Below are 18,789 nucleotides of genomic sequence, written 5' to 3'. Positions count from 1 at the left end.
CCTTTCTTATCGATAGTCCGTACTTTTCCCATCGATAGTCAGTAAGGAGCATAAAATAAGTCATCTTTGGTATTTCTAAATTTTTGTTTTCTGATATAACAAATTCAGTACAGCAGCACGGTATCCTACGGTGGATCTTACAATGGTTACAGAGATTCCGTCATCGTTGATATGTACAACTTTGAAAATCAAGTCACTTCAAGATTTGGCAGTCTATTTGCCGATACACAAACCGGAAGTGACGAACTGAACGAACCAATCTCATTGCGTATCATTAGTATTGATGAAGTGATTGGTTTAAAGTACTGGAGACGGTTCTGTGACTACGTCATCGATAACGCATGCGCCTTAGAAGATATTGTTGATTTGGATATCAAGCAAGGTCACATAGCAACTGCTTTGGCAGGATACGCTGCGTGGAAAAACGCCCCATCAACATACAGTAAGTCAAGAAACTAAAATATAAGCATTTGACCTTAGAAAATTAAAATTTCCATCATTAATAATATATACATGTTTTCCCTTTTTTTATTTTTCGAATTCATAGTGTCGATCATATTTCGGTAAACTATCAAAATTGTTGACGTATCATTATCGGTGTCATGCAGCTTAATCCGTAGGCATATCATCGTTTTAGAACACTTATCGGTGTCATGCAGCTCAACTTGAATCCGTAGACGTATCACATTTGTTGACTCGGACGAATCGATGAAAATTCTTATTATTTTCAGATCCATCGGTGCAAACTCCAATCACGTGGCCAAGCGGCACATACGGTCTTCCAAAACCAAACTATGGTTGTCCATTTTCCTCTGGATTCAGTTGGTATTCTGGATGGCGTAAACACGATACAGAAGACATTGGAGCCAGCAATGCATGGTCTAATCCATATGACTTGATGGGACCCTATACTAGAACTGACATGCATCAGAATTTCTGTATGAAAACAACAACCCAAGGCACATCGTACGATTGGAAATGGACAAGTGGGGAGTATTGCATCTTCAAGAAAGGAAACTGTCCATCAGGTATTGTCTTGGAAATTTCTCACAATGAATTCTTGAGTTTCTTTCTTTCCATGATCATTATTGACACATACATCACCACTTCCATACCTGACCATCCTCATAGTAATTCTTGCCTCGAAATTGAAATACAGACTTTTGCTCAAACTTTGAATCATTCCCTTTCGAAACCAAGAATTAAAAACACTGAGGGTTCGGCTTGCAAAATGTGGTTCTTCAGAAACTAATTGGCAGATATTTACGGACATTTGAAATTCAAAATGGCCACCAACCTTTGTTTACTTCATCAGTGAAAATACATTTTTCGAGTTCTACAAAAATAAACCGGTAAAATCGTTAGTTACTCTATGAGCTTAAAAATAAGCCCACACAACAGTCCGGGTCAGCTCCAAAATTGGAGACTCATTATGATAATGTATTCCGGCATTCAGCCAATCATCGACCAGATTACATCATTAATAAAGTACAGGTCACGCTGGGTCACAAATTACCCACCAAGTGTGATCGGCAGTTTTGGGCCGCTTATTAAGCCCCTGTCTTGTGAATTTCGACGAAGTTCGACAGTCAACATAATCCACGTGTTCTGCAGAAGGTCATGTCCAACAAGGAGTCCGATTAGTGAACAAATATTCGAAATATTGACGATTCATTTCTACCCCCAGTTTATCGATTTCGCTGAAGTACCGAGAATCATTTTGTGGATGTTCGTCATCTCTATTAGAAATACTGTTATAAAGGTTATTTGTGTAGGTACGCGTATAACATCTTGCAAGAAAGAAGAGCAATGTCAGAGCTTTAAAACGATACCTATTTTGTAGTTGTCAAACGCAGACTAAAAATGGTACACGATTTTGAAAATGTGTTGACAGAGTGGCCACACAACTGTTCCCCATACGGTAGAATTTGTATCGCTGCCATCTCCGATACAAATGGGGTATTCTGAACGATCTATGTAGGTACACGATTTATATTTCGCAGGACTTCAAGCCAGAGTCTAGGAATCACAGCGATGTATGGGGTTTGGTTCTCTTAGCCAGAATAAAACTGGTACGCGATTTTGAAATTGTGTTTTGACAGAGTGGCCACACAACTGTTCGACATTATGACAGAATACGGCGCGGGAGTTCGACACAGTATGGCGTACGTAACGAAGGACGCATGTGGAGGTTGCCAGGAAATACAATTTTTACTGATGGCGCGCTGGCCGCTGATTGGCTAATGAGAGGGGGAAAATATTATGGTATAGCGTCTAGCGACGTCTCCAATTTTGGAGCTGACCCGGACTGCAAATGTCGTAAACTCAAGGATATCGTAAAATTCCGAGGCGCATTCTAGCTATTTACATGACATAGTAGATATCGTCCTTACATATGTACGGCCAATATGTTACATATCATACGAGAACAATCAAGCGTGGGTAACCTCATCGTAAAAAACGACTGTTTCATAGTTGATAAGACAGTAGCCGTTATTCAACAGTTGCAATTACAAAACTCAATGTACATACACAGGCCCAGTAGATTTGATTCCCCGTTTTTCGATGGCCTTTGACCTTTCAATACTGACAGCAGACAAAGTGACCTGACAGTTCCGACGTGCTAGGACCACTGCCCCACCCTACTCTTCGTGCGATAATTCATAGGTTTTTGTGACGATTTTTTTCCTGAAATATTCATGTTCAAAGCCATCATGATAAATTTACTACCAACTAATACAGTTGAGATATACATTGATAAACACAAGTTTATGTAAACTAATTATACGCTGATCCACGTGTCGAATAAATAATGAAAGTTTCGTTTTTATCACTTCGCTCTAGTAGATATTATCATTTTTCTGATCAAGGCTGATATCTTTCGTATTCTCTATGTTCTAGGTTTTTCAAGTGGTTGGATTTACTGGGACGACGAGGACGCTTTCAACGCTAACGATAAAGGTGGTACATTACCGGACGGTACGTACGACAGTAACACACTCATTTACTACTGTTGCCGTCAGGACGGACCGGCAAACAAACTGATGTATTTCCCGACAGACTGGCCATTCGTCCTGATCAAACGCACCCAAAGCTGCCCTAACGTCTATGGAATGTCTGTCAGTCATCAATGGTTCTATTGGGATTGTGAAGATGTCTTCCCAGCGACTGACAAGGGTGGATTTCATCCTCTGGAAGATGGCGGGAACGATGATGTACGCGTACATTATTGCTATTACTACTGAACACAAAACACTGTGATGTCTGTGATTTCTTATGAATATACTGCTTCTATGAACATTCTCTGACTTTTTTCGACAAATAAATTTTTCAATTCCAAATCTCTTCATTGCTAAATGTTACAGAAAACCTTGAAATAACTGTCACTTCTAGAAAACGTAATCGTACATTAGTCATCACGTGTTCACCTATGAATGTGTAAAATATTTGGAGAGCGTACTTATCAATAAAAATCAATAACAAATCCAACTATTAACACATCTATTAGTTGACTGAAACTACCGCTGCATATTGGTGTTCCTGGTTTAAAAGCTGAGATGAGTGTGTGAGAGTGTGTCAGACGAGCCGGTGGAACAAACAAACAACCAACAAACAACCCTATGTAAAGAGCGGAGTAGTTAGTTGTCTGCATAGAAACCTTAGTTATCTGATTTACGTAAGAAATTATGAATTGGAGGAGAAAATAGGGACAGTTTTTTCCCAATTCCTTCATAAATTGTTTTGTATACTTAAACTTACGGAGGAGTTAGCTTACATTTCGATAAAGATTACGAAAACATATCGAGCGTCGAACAAGCCGTAAACTCTTGATGTATGTCATCAATCATCTGTACTTGTGAACAACTACTTTTGAAGTCTGTTTCTATTTCTCTCCCTCTCCCTCCTAAACATTCGCTCAGAAATCAATGATTGAAGTGGTATCACTCACAGTGAAAGTCATGGTGTAAAAAGGTTTTGTCAAGGTCAATTAGAGACAATTTGAATGACAAAACAAGACAAACGGATACGTATTGTTTGAATCATTGAGAATCAAATATACCTCATACACGAATTGTTAATTTTCACAGCAGAATATTACACAGTCGTGCCTAAAAGCCGATTGAGTTTTATGTAAAAGACATCTCCAATTACACCAGAAGATCTTTCCTGATTGGTCGGAATTGACGATTGAAGACCAAACAAACAATTAAAAATATTTGTAGCGCCAAAATCTATAATCCATGTTGTTCTAGGAGGCGCTGTTGAATTGAGTCAGTAAAAATGAGTATTTGATTTATGCTTGAACCTGTTCACAGTGGAAGATTGTTGAATGTCACAGTGGTTAGGAATTTTAAGTCGTGGAGCCACAGATTAGAAAGGAGCCACTACCGTTAATGAAACTTAGATACCACAATCCTGAAACTCAAAGGTACATGGATTGTTGAAGTCTCGCGAGATCTAATGACTAGTGATGAAAAGTTTATCTATACCCACACGCCCGTTCAATTTGGTCTTCAGCAACACATCTCCTTGGCAACGTTCATGATCCATCTTACAGTTTGACTTCTCAATAAACATAACTTTTCTAAGCGAGGTCCTCAGCTTGCTTAGGTCTGTAAGCCTTGGCAAGTATCAGCAATACAGTCGAAACCAAGGCACTCATCGCTGCTACAGACCCCCAGGAAATTAACTAGAGAAATAAATGGATTCATGTATTTAAATTAAACGTTATTTCAGCGAACGGTGTTTGTTTATGCTGTCAGGTCAATATCAGCTATTATATCCACACCCCTATGTATATGCTGACATTATGTGTTTAACTGTGGTTGATGTAATGTCTTCAGACTTTCACAGGTCAAACTTAAAATAAATTATCATTAAGGGCGAGACTGAGATGTCATCTGTACTTTAAATGGTCCATATCGACCTGCCGTGTTAACATTCTTGACGTCATAAAATCTATTGCGACATTTCCTGTCATTGCGTCGGGAAGTTGTTGACAAAGATTTTTCAACTGCGATATATCCCAGCCAGCGCTACTCTATTCCACAAACCTGAAATTTTCAACTCCATCCGTAGTGGCGTCGTTCAGAAATGTTACAAACCGTGTCGAATATGTCACACTTGTTTTTTGCCGAGAATTATGGCATTTATAAATATTTTTTGCCGTGTACATATGGAAAAGTGATCCATAAGCTTAACCAATTGGCAGTCATTATGATTGCTGCATTAATGGCAACGATTCCGACTTTTCAGAGCGACTAAAATAATCTTAAAGTTAATGTGACCGTCTCTCCAGGGTCACACGCTTGACGATATGGTTCAAATAAGGTGAGTTAATTTGTGCATGTCTTGTGAGGAAGGGCGTTGAGTCAGGTCGTACAAACACTACGTCACATGACAACTTTACCGTATCAATGACAATCTTGTCTTATCGAACAGTTTATGAGAAATGGAAGCTGATGATGACAGTCATATAACTTACATGAAATTTAACCAGTTGTGGATGACAGCTTTTTGCTGATAATGTTATTGAGACACTAACATCGACCCACAAAATCGCCAGTGAATCAAATATGCAAGATAAAAAGCGGCAAGCTGTAAGATATGACAGCAATCAATCACTTGATATTGACACAAAGGTGATAATAATAATTTATCTGTGAAGAACATCGACAGCAAAATTGAATTATGTTTAATTCATTTTGTTCTGTTTGAAACACACAGTTTCTTGTTCTTCTCCAAAAATAAATAAATAAACAAATGAATAAATAAAATAAATTTTAGATAGATAAATAAATAAACAAATAAATAAATAAAACAAAATGTATTTAACCTTTTATTAAAGTTTATATGTGTGTAATCGGCTTCTCATGCATAATAACTTTCCCGAATTAACAAACAGCCGTTGTGGTAAATGGTTTTATTTTACTTCTGACTCAGTTGATGATAATTATAATGATATGAAAAACATCACAGCCGGAGACAGAGTCTCTGTGAATAGACATTTATTATTTGTCTGATAATAAAACGTCATTATGTCGTATTTTATGATAAAGCATTTAAAACGTCCTGAATATCCTTTATAAATATCTTCATTTATCTGACGAATTGACATGGCATCGTAGAATAAAACAGGTATGACACCCTCTGTTACTGTATTTCAACTTTTTTCCCAATTGAGCATCGCTGTTTGGAGTTCACCGTGATTGTAACAATGAATACACACCGATATTGCTGCAGTGTACGTCATGAACAGCAGTTAGTGATACTGACTGTACAATATAGAGTCACGCCGAGGCGTTTTCCCCGCGTGATAAAACGATAAGTTGACAGCGAATCAGAATGAGGCATGTGACGTCACAATTTAAATAATTTGGGAAAGTTGGGTGATAGTGAAATGTTATAATCACTTTAGACCAAGTATCGACAGACGAGTTTCATTTTTTATCAAGACGTTTCAACAAGTAAGTAGACTTATCTTTTGTAAAAATGAACTTTTGACATAGTCAAATTTAGATCTTTTTGAAATTTAAATTTCTACAAAAGTGCAAAGGTCTGCAAGTGCGAATTTCAAAGATGTCGCTTATTCGGTTTATACAAAAATTATTTCCCGCGTTAACGGCTGGGAACTGGCTTTACACAGTGACGAGAATTTTAGTCAGACCTTCAATTATTGTGACAATTCTGAACAACGGAAAGGAGATATCCTTTATAAAATATGTTGTCATTTGAAGTCCAATCTAAAAAGCAGGTTATGGTATTTGTTTTCTATTTCGTGTATTTCCATAGTTGTCTGTGGTCACGTCGATGTGTACCTGACTCCGTGTTTGTGTAATTACTTTATCTTTAAATACATCTCCATGTAAACTAGAATGGAAATCACTTTGCAAATGTTTATTGAATTTCTATTTATGATCATTCATCGAAAGCTAATCCTCTGCAGAGTGTATTATTAGCAATAGTCCCCAACTTACGGATTGACCTAATCTTTGTGACGTCATCAAGTGCTTGAAAAAACGCAGCGTCATGGTTTTCATGTTCATTCACAGATAGAGGTTTTAATTGAATGATTGGCATACATAGATTTCACGTTATTAATATGGATCTCTTTGTGTGTCACGCACATCACTGCATTTAACTACTTTCGGTATTCTCGTTACAACTTTGTTTCGCTGTTTTGCACATAAGGATGCTCCGGTATCTAGTATTCCTTGTTCTGTTGTGGCGCGTGAGGGCGCAACTGCCTGAAGCAACCAATTATCTTGGAGTAGGCTATAATGCCATACAAGGTAACCCAGAAGGTAAGTTAGTATCCAATGATTTCAAAGATAAGGTAGAACGCGCCCCGGGGACAGATATTTCGATTCAAAATTTCTACAATTCCTTTCTGATCTACCACTTATTGGTGATCATTTTACAGCGCTTGGAGAAAGATAAATTTTCACCGTCTCAGTATATCAAAAAGCCAAAATGTATTTTTCACCATGCAGTTAACACAGGGTTGGCGGCCATTTTTTTAAATATCGCTAAAAGTTGGGCAATTTGTTTCTTTCGTTACAAAGTCTGCACTTTGATTTTTCTCCTTGACTCGATAAGATAATGGTTGAAAGTTTCATGAAGAAAAGTTTGAGCAGAAGTTAAAGTCTTTCACTTTCGAGACGCATACTGCCTTAAAGAAATCTTCAGATATTCTTCCTACTACACTCTTGTTACTCTACTCAATATCTTGATGTTTTCAAAGAACTGATTTCACACTTTTGTGATCCTTGTCAGTGATTACTTGCAATGCTTGCTCGTGTGACAATTTATTAATATTTAGGAAAGTATAAATTGTTCAAAAATATGACTTGATGCACCATCACAAGACCAAGTATATCAAAACTGATACACGCTATATTACAATGCATTAGTTTCCATCAAAGCTAGCAAGAAAACTCACAATGGAATGCATTTTTTTCTAAAGGTCGGCTTGGCTTTGGAGGTGGGTTGGATCCAGGACTGTTAGGAACACGTGTTGTGTTTTTGCTGACGTACGATAACGATGGTGTGAATCCTGACCAAGCTGAGACCTACTTCCCAGGAGGTTGTAACACTACTATTTTTAACGATGCTTCGGAAGGAACTGATAGATATCAAGAACAATTAAGTCAATACGTTGTAACTTCAGGTACGATACATCTTTCTTTAAAAAGATATGACGTCATCAAGAGACAATTTGATGCAAATGAATCGACGCAGTCACTAAAACGAGAAAAACAGAAGCGCATGATGCTATTGTCAGTATTAACGAGAAACAACGTTCTCGATCACTGATATGAACGCTGTAAAATTTCATGGTGATTTTCTGAGCTGGAGCGATGTACTCTTCAGACATGTCATTATCCTAACAATTTATTTTTTCAATTTCGTATGAGCATCGTTGTAAGATTGATTCCGACAAATTGCAATTTTCTTAAAGGAATTTGATGATCTTGGATCATAACTTAGCTTAGAAAGAGCTTTAGGCCGAAGCCAAACTATCCGCCATAAACATTGCTCAGTTATCGTGACCTGTTATAAATTATTACGTCACAAAGAAAGAATGAAGTGGTTTTATTGAGATGAAGATCCTATATAAGATAAGATTTTCGTTTGATTCATCAAGTGCATCTCTTTGGTTTACACAGCATCCTCTGGAGTCGATGGATTCAACTTTGTACAGAGTGACGGTAAGAATAGTAATATTTCTGTTATTGTGACGTCACAACTGACTTAATAATTTCACTGAACAAATGCTGTATGAGCAAATGACACTCGGTTTTGTTGTAATTAGACTGTATCATCGTATTAACACCAGTATTAATATTACAACGTATTTCGTTCTGGCTTTTCACCATCTAGTACCTTAGGACAAGAAAAATAAAAAAGTTTGTTTCTCATCCTAGACATATTGCAAAAATGATGCAGTGATGCGATTTTTTTCTTCTCAATATTTTTTTATTCTTCAACCAACAAGAACGCGCAAAAACATGAAAACAACATAGGAATGCACGCAGAGATAAATGCACAGCAGTGTTGCTTTAGTATTTTTGTGCAATTCTGTGGTTTGACATTTAGTGCACAGTTTTGACAGCTTAGTATAACAGTGACATATGTGTATAGTTCTGAATGGAATGTCAGTGTCAGCTATTTTGTTTAACCTGTTTTATACAGCACTGTGTTATGCAATCGTGTATTTTTGCGTTTTTTTCATTTTATTTGCTTATGAACAGAAAAAAAGTTGACGCTGCGGGTCTGAATTGACGCGAGCGAGGATGAGAAACAAACCTTTTTTATTTTTCTTGACCTCATTGTCCGTTCTTGCCTTGAAGAGTATTTGATGGTACATACATTCTAATCTAAACTGCTGTTGAGCTATTTTGATTTGTTCGTAGTTTCTTTGTCAGACAAAGATACCATTTCTTAACAAGTTAGATATCTTTGAAAGGCCAGCTGCTCTGGGGAGAACCCACCACGACGTATTGTTGACCTTGGTCATGATTAGGTCGATAATCGAACATTCAACGTAAACTAACCTCGAAAGCCTAAAGCTTGGTTGGTATACACCATGCAGGAAAGTAAATCGAAGCGAATTTGAAATATGCATTATAGAATGTCGATGTATCGAAAATTGTGTTATGTCACAATACAAAAACATTCAGCACCAATGACGGTTGACAGTGACCTACAAGCCTGTAGAGAGTCCTACGGTTGACATTCACATTTTCATAAACAAAGCCATAAATGTCACGTGACAGGATTTGCCTGATAACAGCAGTAAAAAAGTAAAGTAACCACCGGTATTCATTTTCTGTAGGATATGGCTACATTGACGAGACTAACAACAACCAGGGATTGGTCACTTACGATGACGTACAGGAGGACAAATGTGGCTACTCACGCTACCGTACTGAAGATGCTTCCACTGAGGAATTTCCACTGTCCGATGCATTTGCCAGCGCCGTCTGTTCCTTACCCAGGACTTATGACGAAGAGGTTTACATGGATTTCATTGACGACTGGGGCACAGTGAGTTACTTAAAAACGACCGTGTCGTTAATTGAAAACAACGGAAATAAACAAAGAATTAATCTTCCTGTATAAATTAATTTTAAATATCAAACAGCATTCCTCAGTCATAAATTGTGTACGTACATCATACCAATATGATACCAATATGATATGATAATATCAAACATTCAAAAAAGCACGATAATGATAGGTATTCCTGCTGATATACATCCTATAAATAAATAAATAAACAAACAAATAAATAAATAAATAAATAAATAAATAAATAAATAAATAAATAAATTGATTTTGATCGTTAATATTTGTTTCTCCTGCCTGTATTTCCTGTCTGCACCCATTCCTGTGATCAGCTTCGTGTTTGCATACATTACACTGCTCCCCAACATCGACAACAACATACAATAACTTGTCCCAACCCTTTAGCCATAATGAGGCTGATGAAAGTTTCTGTCCTTTTTATCAGCATGACATGAATACAACATAGCTGTCTTTCGAGCGTCGTTGTCAAATTGATCCATAAACTGATGCATGGCCTGATTGGTAAACGAGATTTAAGTCTTGTGACGATTACTGCTATGGATTATTATGTTATGATGACGACAAAATCTTCCCTGACTGAAATAAAACGATACGAGGATGAGGTAGAATGACGTCAGACCATGCTTCATGAAACTAAATAAAATAATATAATTCAGGCGATATAGATGGTCAGATATGACGTCACACCACATGACAGCGGCAACACAGACTAATCTTTTTTCATAAAATGAACATGTCCTGTTAACTTGTGTACACTATAATGACATTGAATATGATATATGACATTTAATAAATGACACTGATATCGTTTTTGTCTTTACAGCATGTCGTAATTGAAGTGACGTATGGATCACGTGTTACAAAGAGATACATGGATGAACGACCCAATTTTGTTTCTTACGCACAGAAGGAGGTAAGTCATTGCAATATCGTCATCATTGTCTGTCTCATACGTCATCATTGTCTGTCTCATGCGTCATCATTGTCTGTCTCATACGTCATCAAGACACACTCCATCTTTGCACCCGAGAAAAAGTGCAAACACAAGAAAAATATGAAATTAAAGATTTCGTATCGGCAAGAAAATAAAATCAAAGGTTTTTAGCAATATTGCTGTCACCAGCGAGAGTTTCAACTCGGCCAACCTAAGGGAGCGTTCCGTTATTATGGCCGGGGGTGGGCCGGCAAATTCTTCCTGCGCATCAGTCAAAATAAGTGACCCCCCCCTACCCATTGCACCAAAAAATTTATGACCCCCTTTTAAGATGACAAAAATTTCATGACCCCCCCATTTTGCTTGCGTAAAGCTGCACACACAAACACCTCTGGAGGGGGGGGGGGGCGATAGAATTAAAAAAAAAATCTCAGATTTTTTCAAATGACCCCCTTACAAACTCACAAGGTGTTTATGTTCAAATTTCCCCTTCTGACTTGCTATAATTTTGACATTACCCCTCAAAAGGGATTGGATAGAAATTACAGGTGGATTGCAATATTTTTGCGCAAGCGTGTGTGTACAAAATTTTGATATTTAATTTGGATTAAATTGATAATTAGCTGTTGATAATGTTGATTCACTATACATGGTAGTCTATAAGAAAACTATGAATAATTTTTTCCCAATACAAAACTATCTTAATCTGTGTATGTATAGACATTTGATAATTCATTATAAAGTACTTGGTTAGACTAGAATGCTTAAAGGTTGATATCTGTGCAAGAAATTGGATTTTTTAATTTCACCGAAATGTTGATTCACTATTCATTGGAGTCTATGAGTAGAATATGAATAACATTTTTACAATGCTAAACTAAATTAATTTGTGCTTTTATAGGTGTTTGACAATTGATACAAATGAACTTGATTTAAATAGGGTATTTGAAAGTTCAGATGTTGACAACAATATTTATATTTTTCACCTAAAAGTATCATTTCACTTTCCATGGTACCAGTAGTCTACAGGTAACTGTTTAGTAATTTCCCTGACAAAACTTGCTATATCTCTAATATGTAAGTAATAGGAATTGTACATTGCCCTCAGTGAGCTCAATTTACAATAAGACAAGCCTCAGAATTGCCAGGGCAAGATGTTCATGTGACAGATGATTATGCTTTTGTTCAGATTTACAGTTAAATGACTTCAGAGAATGAAATCATGCAGCAAATCATTTTTATCTCCCAGAATATTTCTGAACACTGAAACTGTTTTTTGACGGGACGGATACTTATGAAACTTAAATGACCCCCTCTGAGCTGTTTGAAAAATACATGACCCTCCCCCTTTGCACTTTTCAAATTTAAGGTGACCCCCCTGGATTTTGCCGGCCCACCCCGGCCTTAATAACTGAACGCTCCCTAATGAAAGTGTCTTGGATATGTCTCACACACAATGAGGGCAACAGATTCGGCAGCTTACATTTTTTCTGTCACTAATTCTTCAGTGTCCAATGTGCGTCAGTGAAGGTGGACCATACGGTTTGCACAATTCCTCCTTACTGGTTGACATGGACGCATTTATAAACAATATGGATGAGGAAACTGAATTTGGTGACGAAAAGGCTGTCATGGAAACAGGAGGCAATGGCGACATGACTGAACCTGTTGGACTTGTCATCATGCCGATATCAGACGCCCTTGGTATCAGTTATTGGCGCAGATTCTGTTTCTACGTCACCGACAGTTTGTGTCAGCTGGAAGATCTAGCAGACTTGTCAGCAAGACAAGGTTTCATGAGTACAGCTTTGAATAATTATGCACAATACAAAGGACTTGCATCACCCTCAAGTGAGTATAGTTTATTATCCTCTCACTGGCTAGCGATATATTTATCCTGATCCTTGCATCATTTCAGAAATTCTATATTTAAGCAATAAAGCACACCCAGCGATGGTATACCACGAGATTTTGACCAGTTCACGACATATATGCACGAGCGATAGCGAGTGCATATATGAAGTGAACTGGTCAAAATCGAGTGGTATACCTTCGCTGGGTGTGATTTATTGCTATTATATCATAACAGTATATTGAAATTCTCGCATAGAACGTCAAAAAAAGGATTTTGGCTCTTGCCGAGAGCTCGCGCGTGTGCCAGCCGTGGTATATCGCCAATATACCACGGTTCTTTTCACGTCTCGACCAATCAGATCGCTGCATTTGCGCGTTCAATATACTGGTATGATATAATAGATGATATCAAAGTATGACAAATCAATTCCCAATATTATGAGTGAAATCATTCATTGCTTTATCATACAAAAGTAATTTGATAGTTTTTGCCTAATTTCACGAAATTTGTCATTTTTTGTGAACCTTGGCGGTTATAGCATTATATTAGCAGGGTACACTTACCCATTCCAGACACCTAGTACCAGCACTTAGCAGTGGTTCAAGAAGACACTTTTGTATTGTCATTTTCTGTTTTTTTCTTGGACCTGGTAAATTATTTGCCTCGAATTGTATTGATTATTGGACCGGTTATTTCATATTTGCCCGGCTAACAAATCCACGTTCATCATTTCCGGGACTTGTAACTGTGTCTTACTTCTTAAAATACTTACCCTCTTTCTTATTTGATACATTGCCGTAGTTATATGACATTCTGTCAAACATAAAAAAATCAATTTTATCACTAGAGAAGGAAGAAATTTTAGTGGAGATGGTGTAAAACGATGATTTAGCATCGAATGTGACCAGAAGCAATTGTAACACAATAGAAGACACTCTTACAGACTGTTTTGACATGTGCCGACGACTTTAAATATAGTTTAAGTAAGAGTGCCGGTAGTACAGACGTATTTCAAGTGAACCACTCAGCAGTCAATAAATGACTTCACCTTTGGATGACTACAGTTGTCCTGTTTTGAAGTTGATGACGTCAGACTAGATGACAAGTGAGTTAGACTCCAGTATGGACATTTCCTAACCTGAGGTGGGGGGATGGGGAAGGGAATATCCCAGTAACGGAATAGATATGACTGTTTAAGATTGGCACAATGCATGCATGCATTTGACTTCTTCAAATATTTCTCCATAAGAAGAGATTTCATCTTATTTATGATTGTTGAAATGATCAACTGATATTTAGACCAAACACTTATTACCGGCAAAATATAAAGTTTAAAAACGTCTACCACTTCTGATGGCCGCCCGATTGTAATTCTATGCAAACACTTTGTTTTAGATCCTATCGTACAAACTCCAATCACATGGCCCAAAGGAGGATACGGCCTTCCAACGCCTCTGGATGGATGTCCAAACAGTGTTGGCTTTGCCTATGAGAGTGGTTGGCGTTTCCAAGACAACGAAAACGACGGTCTTGGTAACCAGTGGAGTTCTCCGTACAACCTGGAGGGACCTTACACTAATACCGACTCACAACAGAATTTCTGCATGAAGACACAAGAAATAGTGGCAACGGAAGACTGGGTGTGGGGACCTGGTGAATATTGTATCTACAAAACGGGGTTGTGTCCTCAAGGTGAGTAGCCATGGCAACACAAGGTAAAACCTACTGCAATCTAGGATATTTATAATCTATCATTGATAGTGCAGTCATAGTTCCATGGAATATCTACATCCAGTTTATGTACATCATATATCCTTTGTCAAGTAAGTGTTTCTCAAATGCCCCATCAAGTGTATTGATAGAGTCTCATTGAACTACTGCTGTGGCTGTGACAAACAGAATAATGTAGATGATGTTATTGACACCCCGGGTTGACACCTGGTAAATTGAAAGCGCTTTACATGCTGACAGCTCAGACTTTGGAAGTTTGCCAACATGCCTGATGATACATTGGCGTTCCATTATGGGACTAATTCATGGTTAAAGAGAGAGCGCCCTCATACTGTAGATGAAACACCACTGTATCAGCTGCTTGACTCCTTTCTTTCTTAGTCTTCCCCACACCACTGCTACTCATTAAGTTGCACTTGGTGTTGTGCCTTTTGTTATTCATATTAAATCACCTTGTATATTGTTTGTATTTAATATGATAAGGGGCTTAAATACGAAAAACTTCATTTTGAAAACAACAAACAGCAATTGCAACAACAACAACAACAACAACAACAACAACAACAATTACTACTACTACTACTACTACTACTACTACTACTACTACTACTACTACTACTACTACTACTACTACTACTACTACTTTAATTGCAGGCTTTGCAGCTGGTTACGTTTTGTGGGACGATGAAGATGATCTTCCACAAGGCAATGCTCTGGGCGGCACCTTACCCGATGGAACATACGACAGAAACACGTTGATCTACTACTGTTGTCGCGAAGATGGTAGTCCCAATGATCCACTCTATCTACCAAAAGAAGTGCCATTTGTCTTGATTAAACGTTCCGCAAACTGCCAGGCTGTGAACGGCATGTCTGTCAGTGAAGAATGGTTTCTGTGGGACAATGAGAACATCTTGAACGAGGATGACGTCGTTGGTTTTGCTCCCTATAACACTGGTGGATATGCTCAACATCAGTTGCACTATTGCTACTATTATTAGCATAATTGCATTGTTGCTAGTGTCATTACCATAACATTGTTTACTAGAAATTTGGCGTTTATAATTCTCTTAATTTGTTACCATGACGACTAGTTAAAGACAAGTGAAGTAATGATCCAAAAAAGTCAATTACCAAAGAAAGCCTTATTTTTTTCGGATGTATCTCGTTTGAATTTGATCCAGATAGAAAATGAAAATAAAACATGCAAGCATACAAGACTTGTTGCTTTATGAATAGACGATAATTTGTGGGTAATGGTATCATATATAGATTGATGTAGAGGCAAAATGTGGAAATAATTAGATCTTAGGGACCGTCTCAGATTGTCGCAGAAGTTCAAAAAGCGAAATTCATTCGTTTAGGGGGGGAGGGGGTTTGACCTCCATTCAATTAGTGAACTTCACTTTCGCACTTTTATTTTGTGATCACAAGTTTTCGTGTGTTTATTTTAAATTAAAGAAAAACTGCACACTCTTGCCAACAAATTTGTAACTGTTTCCATCTCGTTTTTGCCACAAACACAATTTACCAATAACCTAAACCAGTATCCTAAACCTTTCATTCATCAAATTATACAAAGACAAAAGTATCATTTTTTAAAGTGTGCTATTATAATTTATGAGCGTCTGCTCTAACCACTAGATGTCTTTATTCTCATTTGTAATGCACCTGGTCATAGTCGTTGTAATATGATTGAACATGCCTTGGCCCCCTTGTCAAAGTTTCCCGCTTATTTACCGCCCCTACCAAGTACAAATTGCGTGTTCACAAAGACAAGAACAGCACAAGAGATGCAAAAAGGGAAAGTAAAATAAAATGAAATTTTTATGCGGTAAAATGCCCTGTTAGCACTCAAATCTGATCGATCACTCTAATTGTAATGTGGCAAGGGGAATACGTCTTTAGTAGCTGTAGCAAAATGCAACATGTACTCTCAGGTAGACATGAACATTTCGCACTTTTGAAGTTTCGTTTAGGGGGAGGGGGGAGAGGGTTAAGATCTAAGCGAAGGAATTTCGTTTCTTGAACTTCTGCGACAATCTGAGACGGTCCCATATCTGTTCGGAGTTTAATAAAAAGTCGACGCCTGTGATCAATCAATTTGTGTTCAATTTCGATAACGAGGGATTAAGAAGTCATAGCCTTAACAGCTAACCAATGGATAAATCCATGATTTTCAACTCAATTCTCTACTTTCACTGTTCAAATCTTGACTCCTACAAATCAGATGTATTCATGTTACATCGAGGAGTGTTTCTCTGTGTATGAATGGAAGGAATGCATGTGAAGTGTAAACTTATATTATAAAATAAACAAACTTTTAAAAATGTTTCAGAAGTTTTGAAGGAATCACTTTTCGCAAACTGAAATGATCACAGCAACATGCTGTCAGAGTTCTCTTTTTCATTGCCTTCGCATGTAGTGTTTTTGCATAGACCCTCGAGAAAAGTGTATATGATTTTTGCTATCATTTTAATTATCGTGAATAATGTCGAAATAATCGTTGTCGTCTGAACGATTTGAGGTTTCAGACAACGCATGCGCGATGCTCATGGATATGCTGATCAATGAATACACTGGGTATGTAGGTTGCCTTGGAAAGCAAGATTTAGGGCGCAGCTTATCTTCAGTAGTACATAACAGCGCATGTCCGTGACGGCACTGACCAGATAATTGCCGAGATCAGTGAGTTTGAATTTTAGCCGATGCTGAACGTCTGGAAAGGCGCGGTAAATATGCATCAGTTGCAAAAAAAAACCCAAAAAAACCACACAAAAAACAAGACTTGAAGAGAGTATACCGAGGCAATGTTTGGTACGGAAGACGATGACAGAGATGTTAGGATGATCCTACATTTGGTTCACGTCGTTGATTATGTGAAATAAAATCACTTCCGTAGGTTACAACGTATTGATGATGTTTTTTATGTTGAAACGCTTTAAGTGAGATGAACTCAGTTAGACCAGACCAACGCTGTTTTCGCGTCTGATCGTGCGATGCATTTACGCACGCGTGGAGTGAACGCGATCGTCAGTGAGTTTCTCCTCGTCAGCAACCATAACATCGCGGTCAGAAACAGTCAAGATTTCTCTACTAAATCGCATTCACCAAAATATTTTTAATTCATAGACTTGAGTCAAGTCTAGATATACCCGTATTCCAGTGATAATTTTAATGGTGGTTCTTTGTAGTTTAAACAACAAAAAGGGTTTCAACTGCAAAATACGACACAGTACTAAGAGCAGATAATGATGCAAAGTATTTCATAATATTATTGCAGCACACATTATACATCAACTGATGGCGATACATTTGTTTTACTTCCGTTACCATGCCAACTGAAGTACACAATCCGATCACATGTCTGTATTGGTAAACATGTTGAGTCATTGAACATTTGACGGTTTCCTTGACTACCTGGTAATGCGGGAGAAATATTCACTTCCCCCGTCAACACTGATTACTCGAGGCGTTGTGATACTAAATAATTTGCCCAAAAATAATTCAAAGCATCAAAGTACATAATGCTCTTCGCCTGTTTTACAATTTCTTTGATGTTGATGATTCTGACTTTCACAGTGTTTATAATATGGGTTTCATTTGTCACGTTAAGAGCAGTCTTTGCTTTCACTGTATTTTATCAACAGTGCTAAAGAAAATAAAAGAAGAAAAAAAATACAATTACACAATAACGCCATATTCCGCATCAGATTAAACCACGTGACCACTGAAGTCAATAAGGTCACGTGAACTTTGGCAAACAGCGTCGTTGACCGTTCAGTCTGTACAGAGTTGAAATCAATGTAACGCCGTTGTCATGGGATTCCTACTTCTATGTAAAGTCTCATGCTGCTATCATTTATCAAAGTACAGTGGTCTCTACGTCTCAATTGTTTTACAAACTTTTACACACTTATCTATTCTTCATTCAAGAATAAAAATTGATAATCAATGGCATGCATTAAGTTTTTTCTAATGTCCTTCCCTCTTCGTGTCATATGATGCCCGATTTTTTGAAAAAATTACGTACAATTATTCCTCATTTCATGTGTATTTGCTATAGCATGATTAGCATTGACGATAAATACACTATTGAAGACAATACACATTTCAAGTACATGTACATCACATAGTTAGAACCTAGATTACTTTAGTAAATGACATCTGCCATAGT

The 18,789-nt window shown here is 37.5% G+C and overlaps 2 protein-coding genes across 2 annotated transcripts in view; both read left to right on the top strand.

Moving 5' to 3' along the window:
* Positions 1-3,492, top strand: part of LOC139141948 (uncharacterized) — a 9,800-nt gene extending 6,308 nt beyond the window's left edge. Inside the window, exons 5-7 of the mRNA XM_070711729.1 lie at positions 109-442; positions 732-1,028; positions 2,902-3,492. Of these exons, the coding sequence (XP_070567830.1) occupies positions 109-442; positions 732-1,028; positions 2,902-3,245 (975 nt within the window). The 3' untranslated portion in view covers positions 3,246-3,492. The remainder of the gene's footprint in view (positions 1-108; positions 443-731; positions 1,029-2,901) is intronic.
* Positions 3,493-6,371: 2,879 nt separating this feature from the next.
* On the top strand, positions 6,372-16,944 carry LOC139141938 (uncharacterized). The gene is made up of 9 exons (XM_070711717.1): positions 6,372-6,467; positions 7,192-7,304; positions 7,967-8,170; positions 8,670-8,711; positions 9,839-10,050; positions 10,916-11,005; positions 12,535-12,877; positions 14,277-14,573; positions 15,267-16,944. Exons 2-9 carry the CDS (start codon positions 7,193-7,195, stop codon positions 15,611-15,613), a joined length of 1,647 nt encoding a protein of 548 aa, XP_070567818.1. The 5' UTR covers positions 6,372-6,467; position 7,192; the 3' UTR covers positions 15,614-16,944.
* Positions 16,945-18,789: the final 1,845 nt, after the last annotated feature.

Source organism: Ptychodera flava, chromosome 1, assembly GCF_041260155.1.
Source record: "Ptychodera flava strain L36383 chromosome 1, AS_Pfla_20210202, whole genome shotgun sequence".
Taxonomy (NCBI): Eukaryota; Metazoa; Hemichordata; class Enteropneusta; family Ptychoderidae; genus Ptychodera; species Ptychodera flava.
Note: the sequence above shows the minus strand (reverse complement) of the source record. Positions and strands in the feature narration are given on the sequence as shown.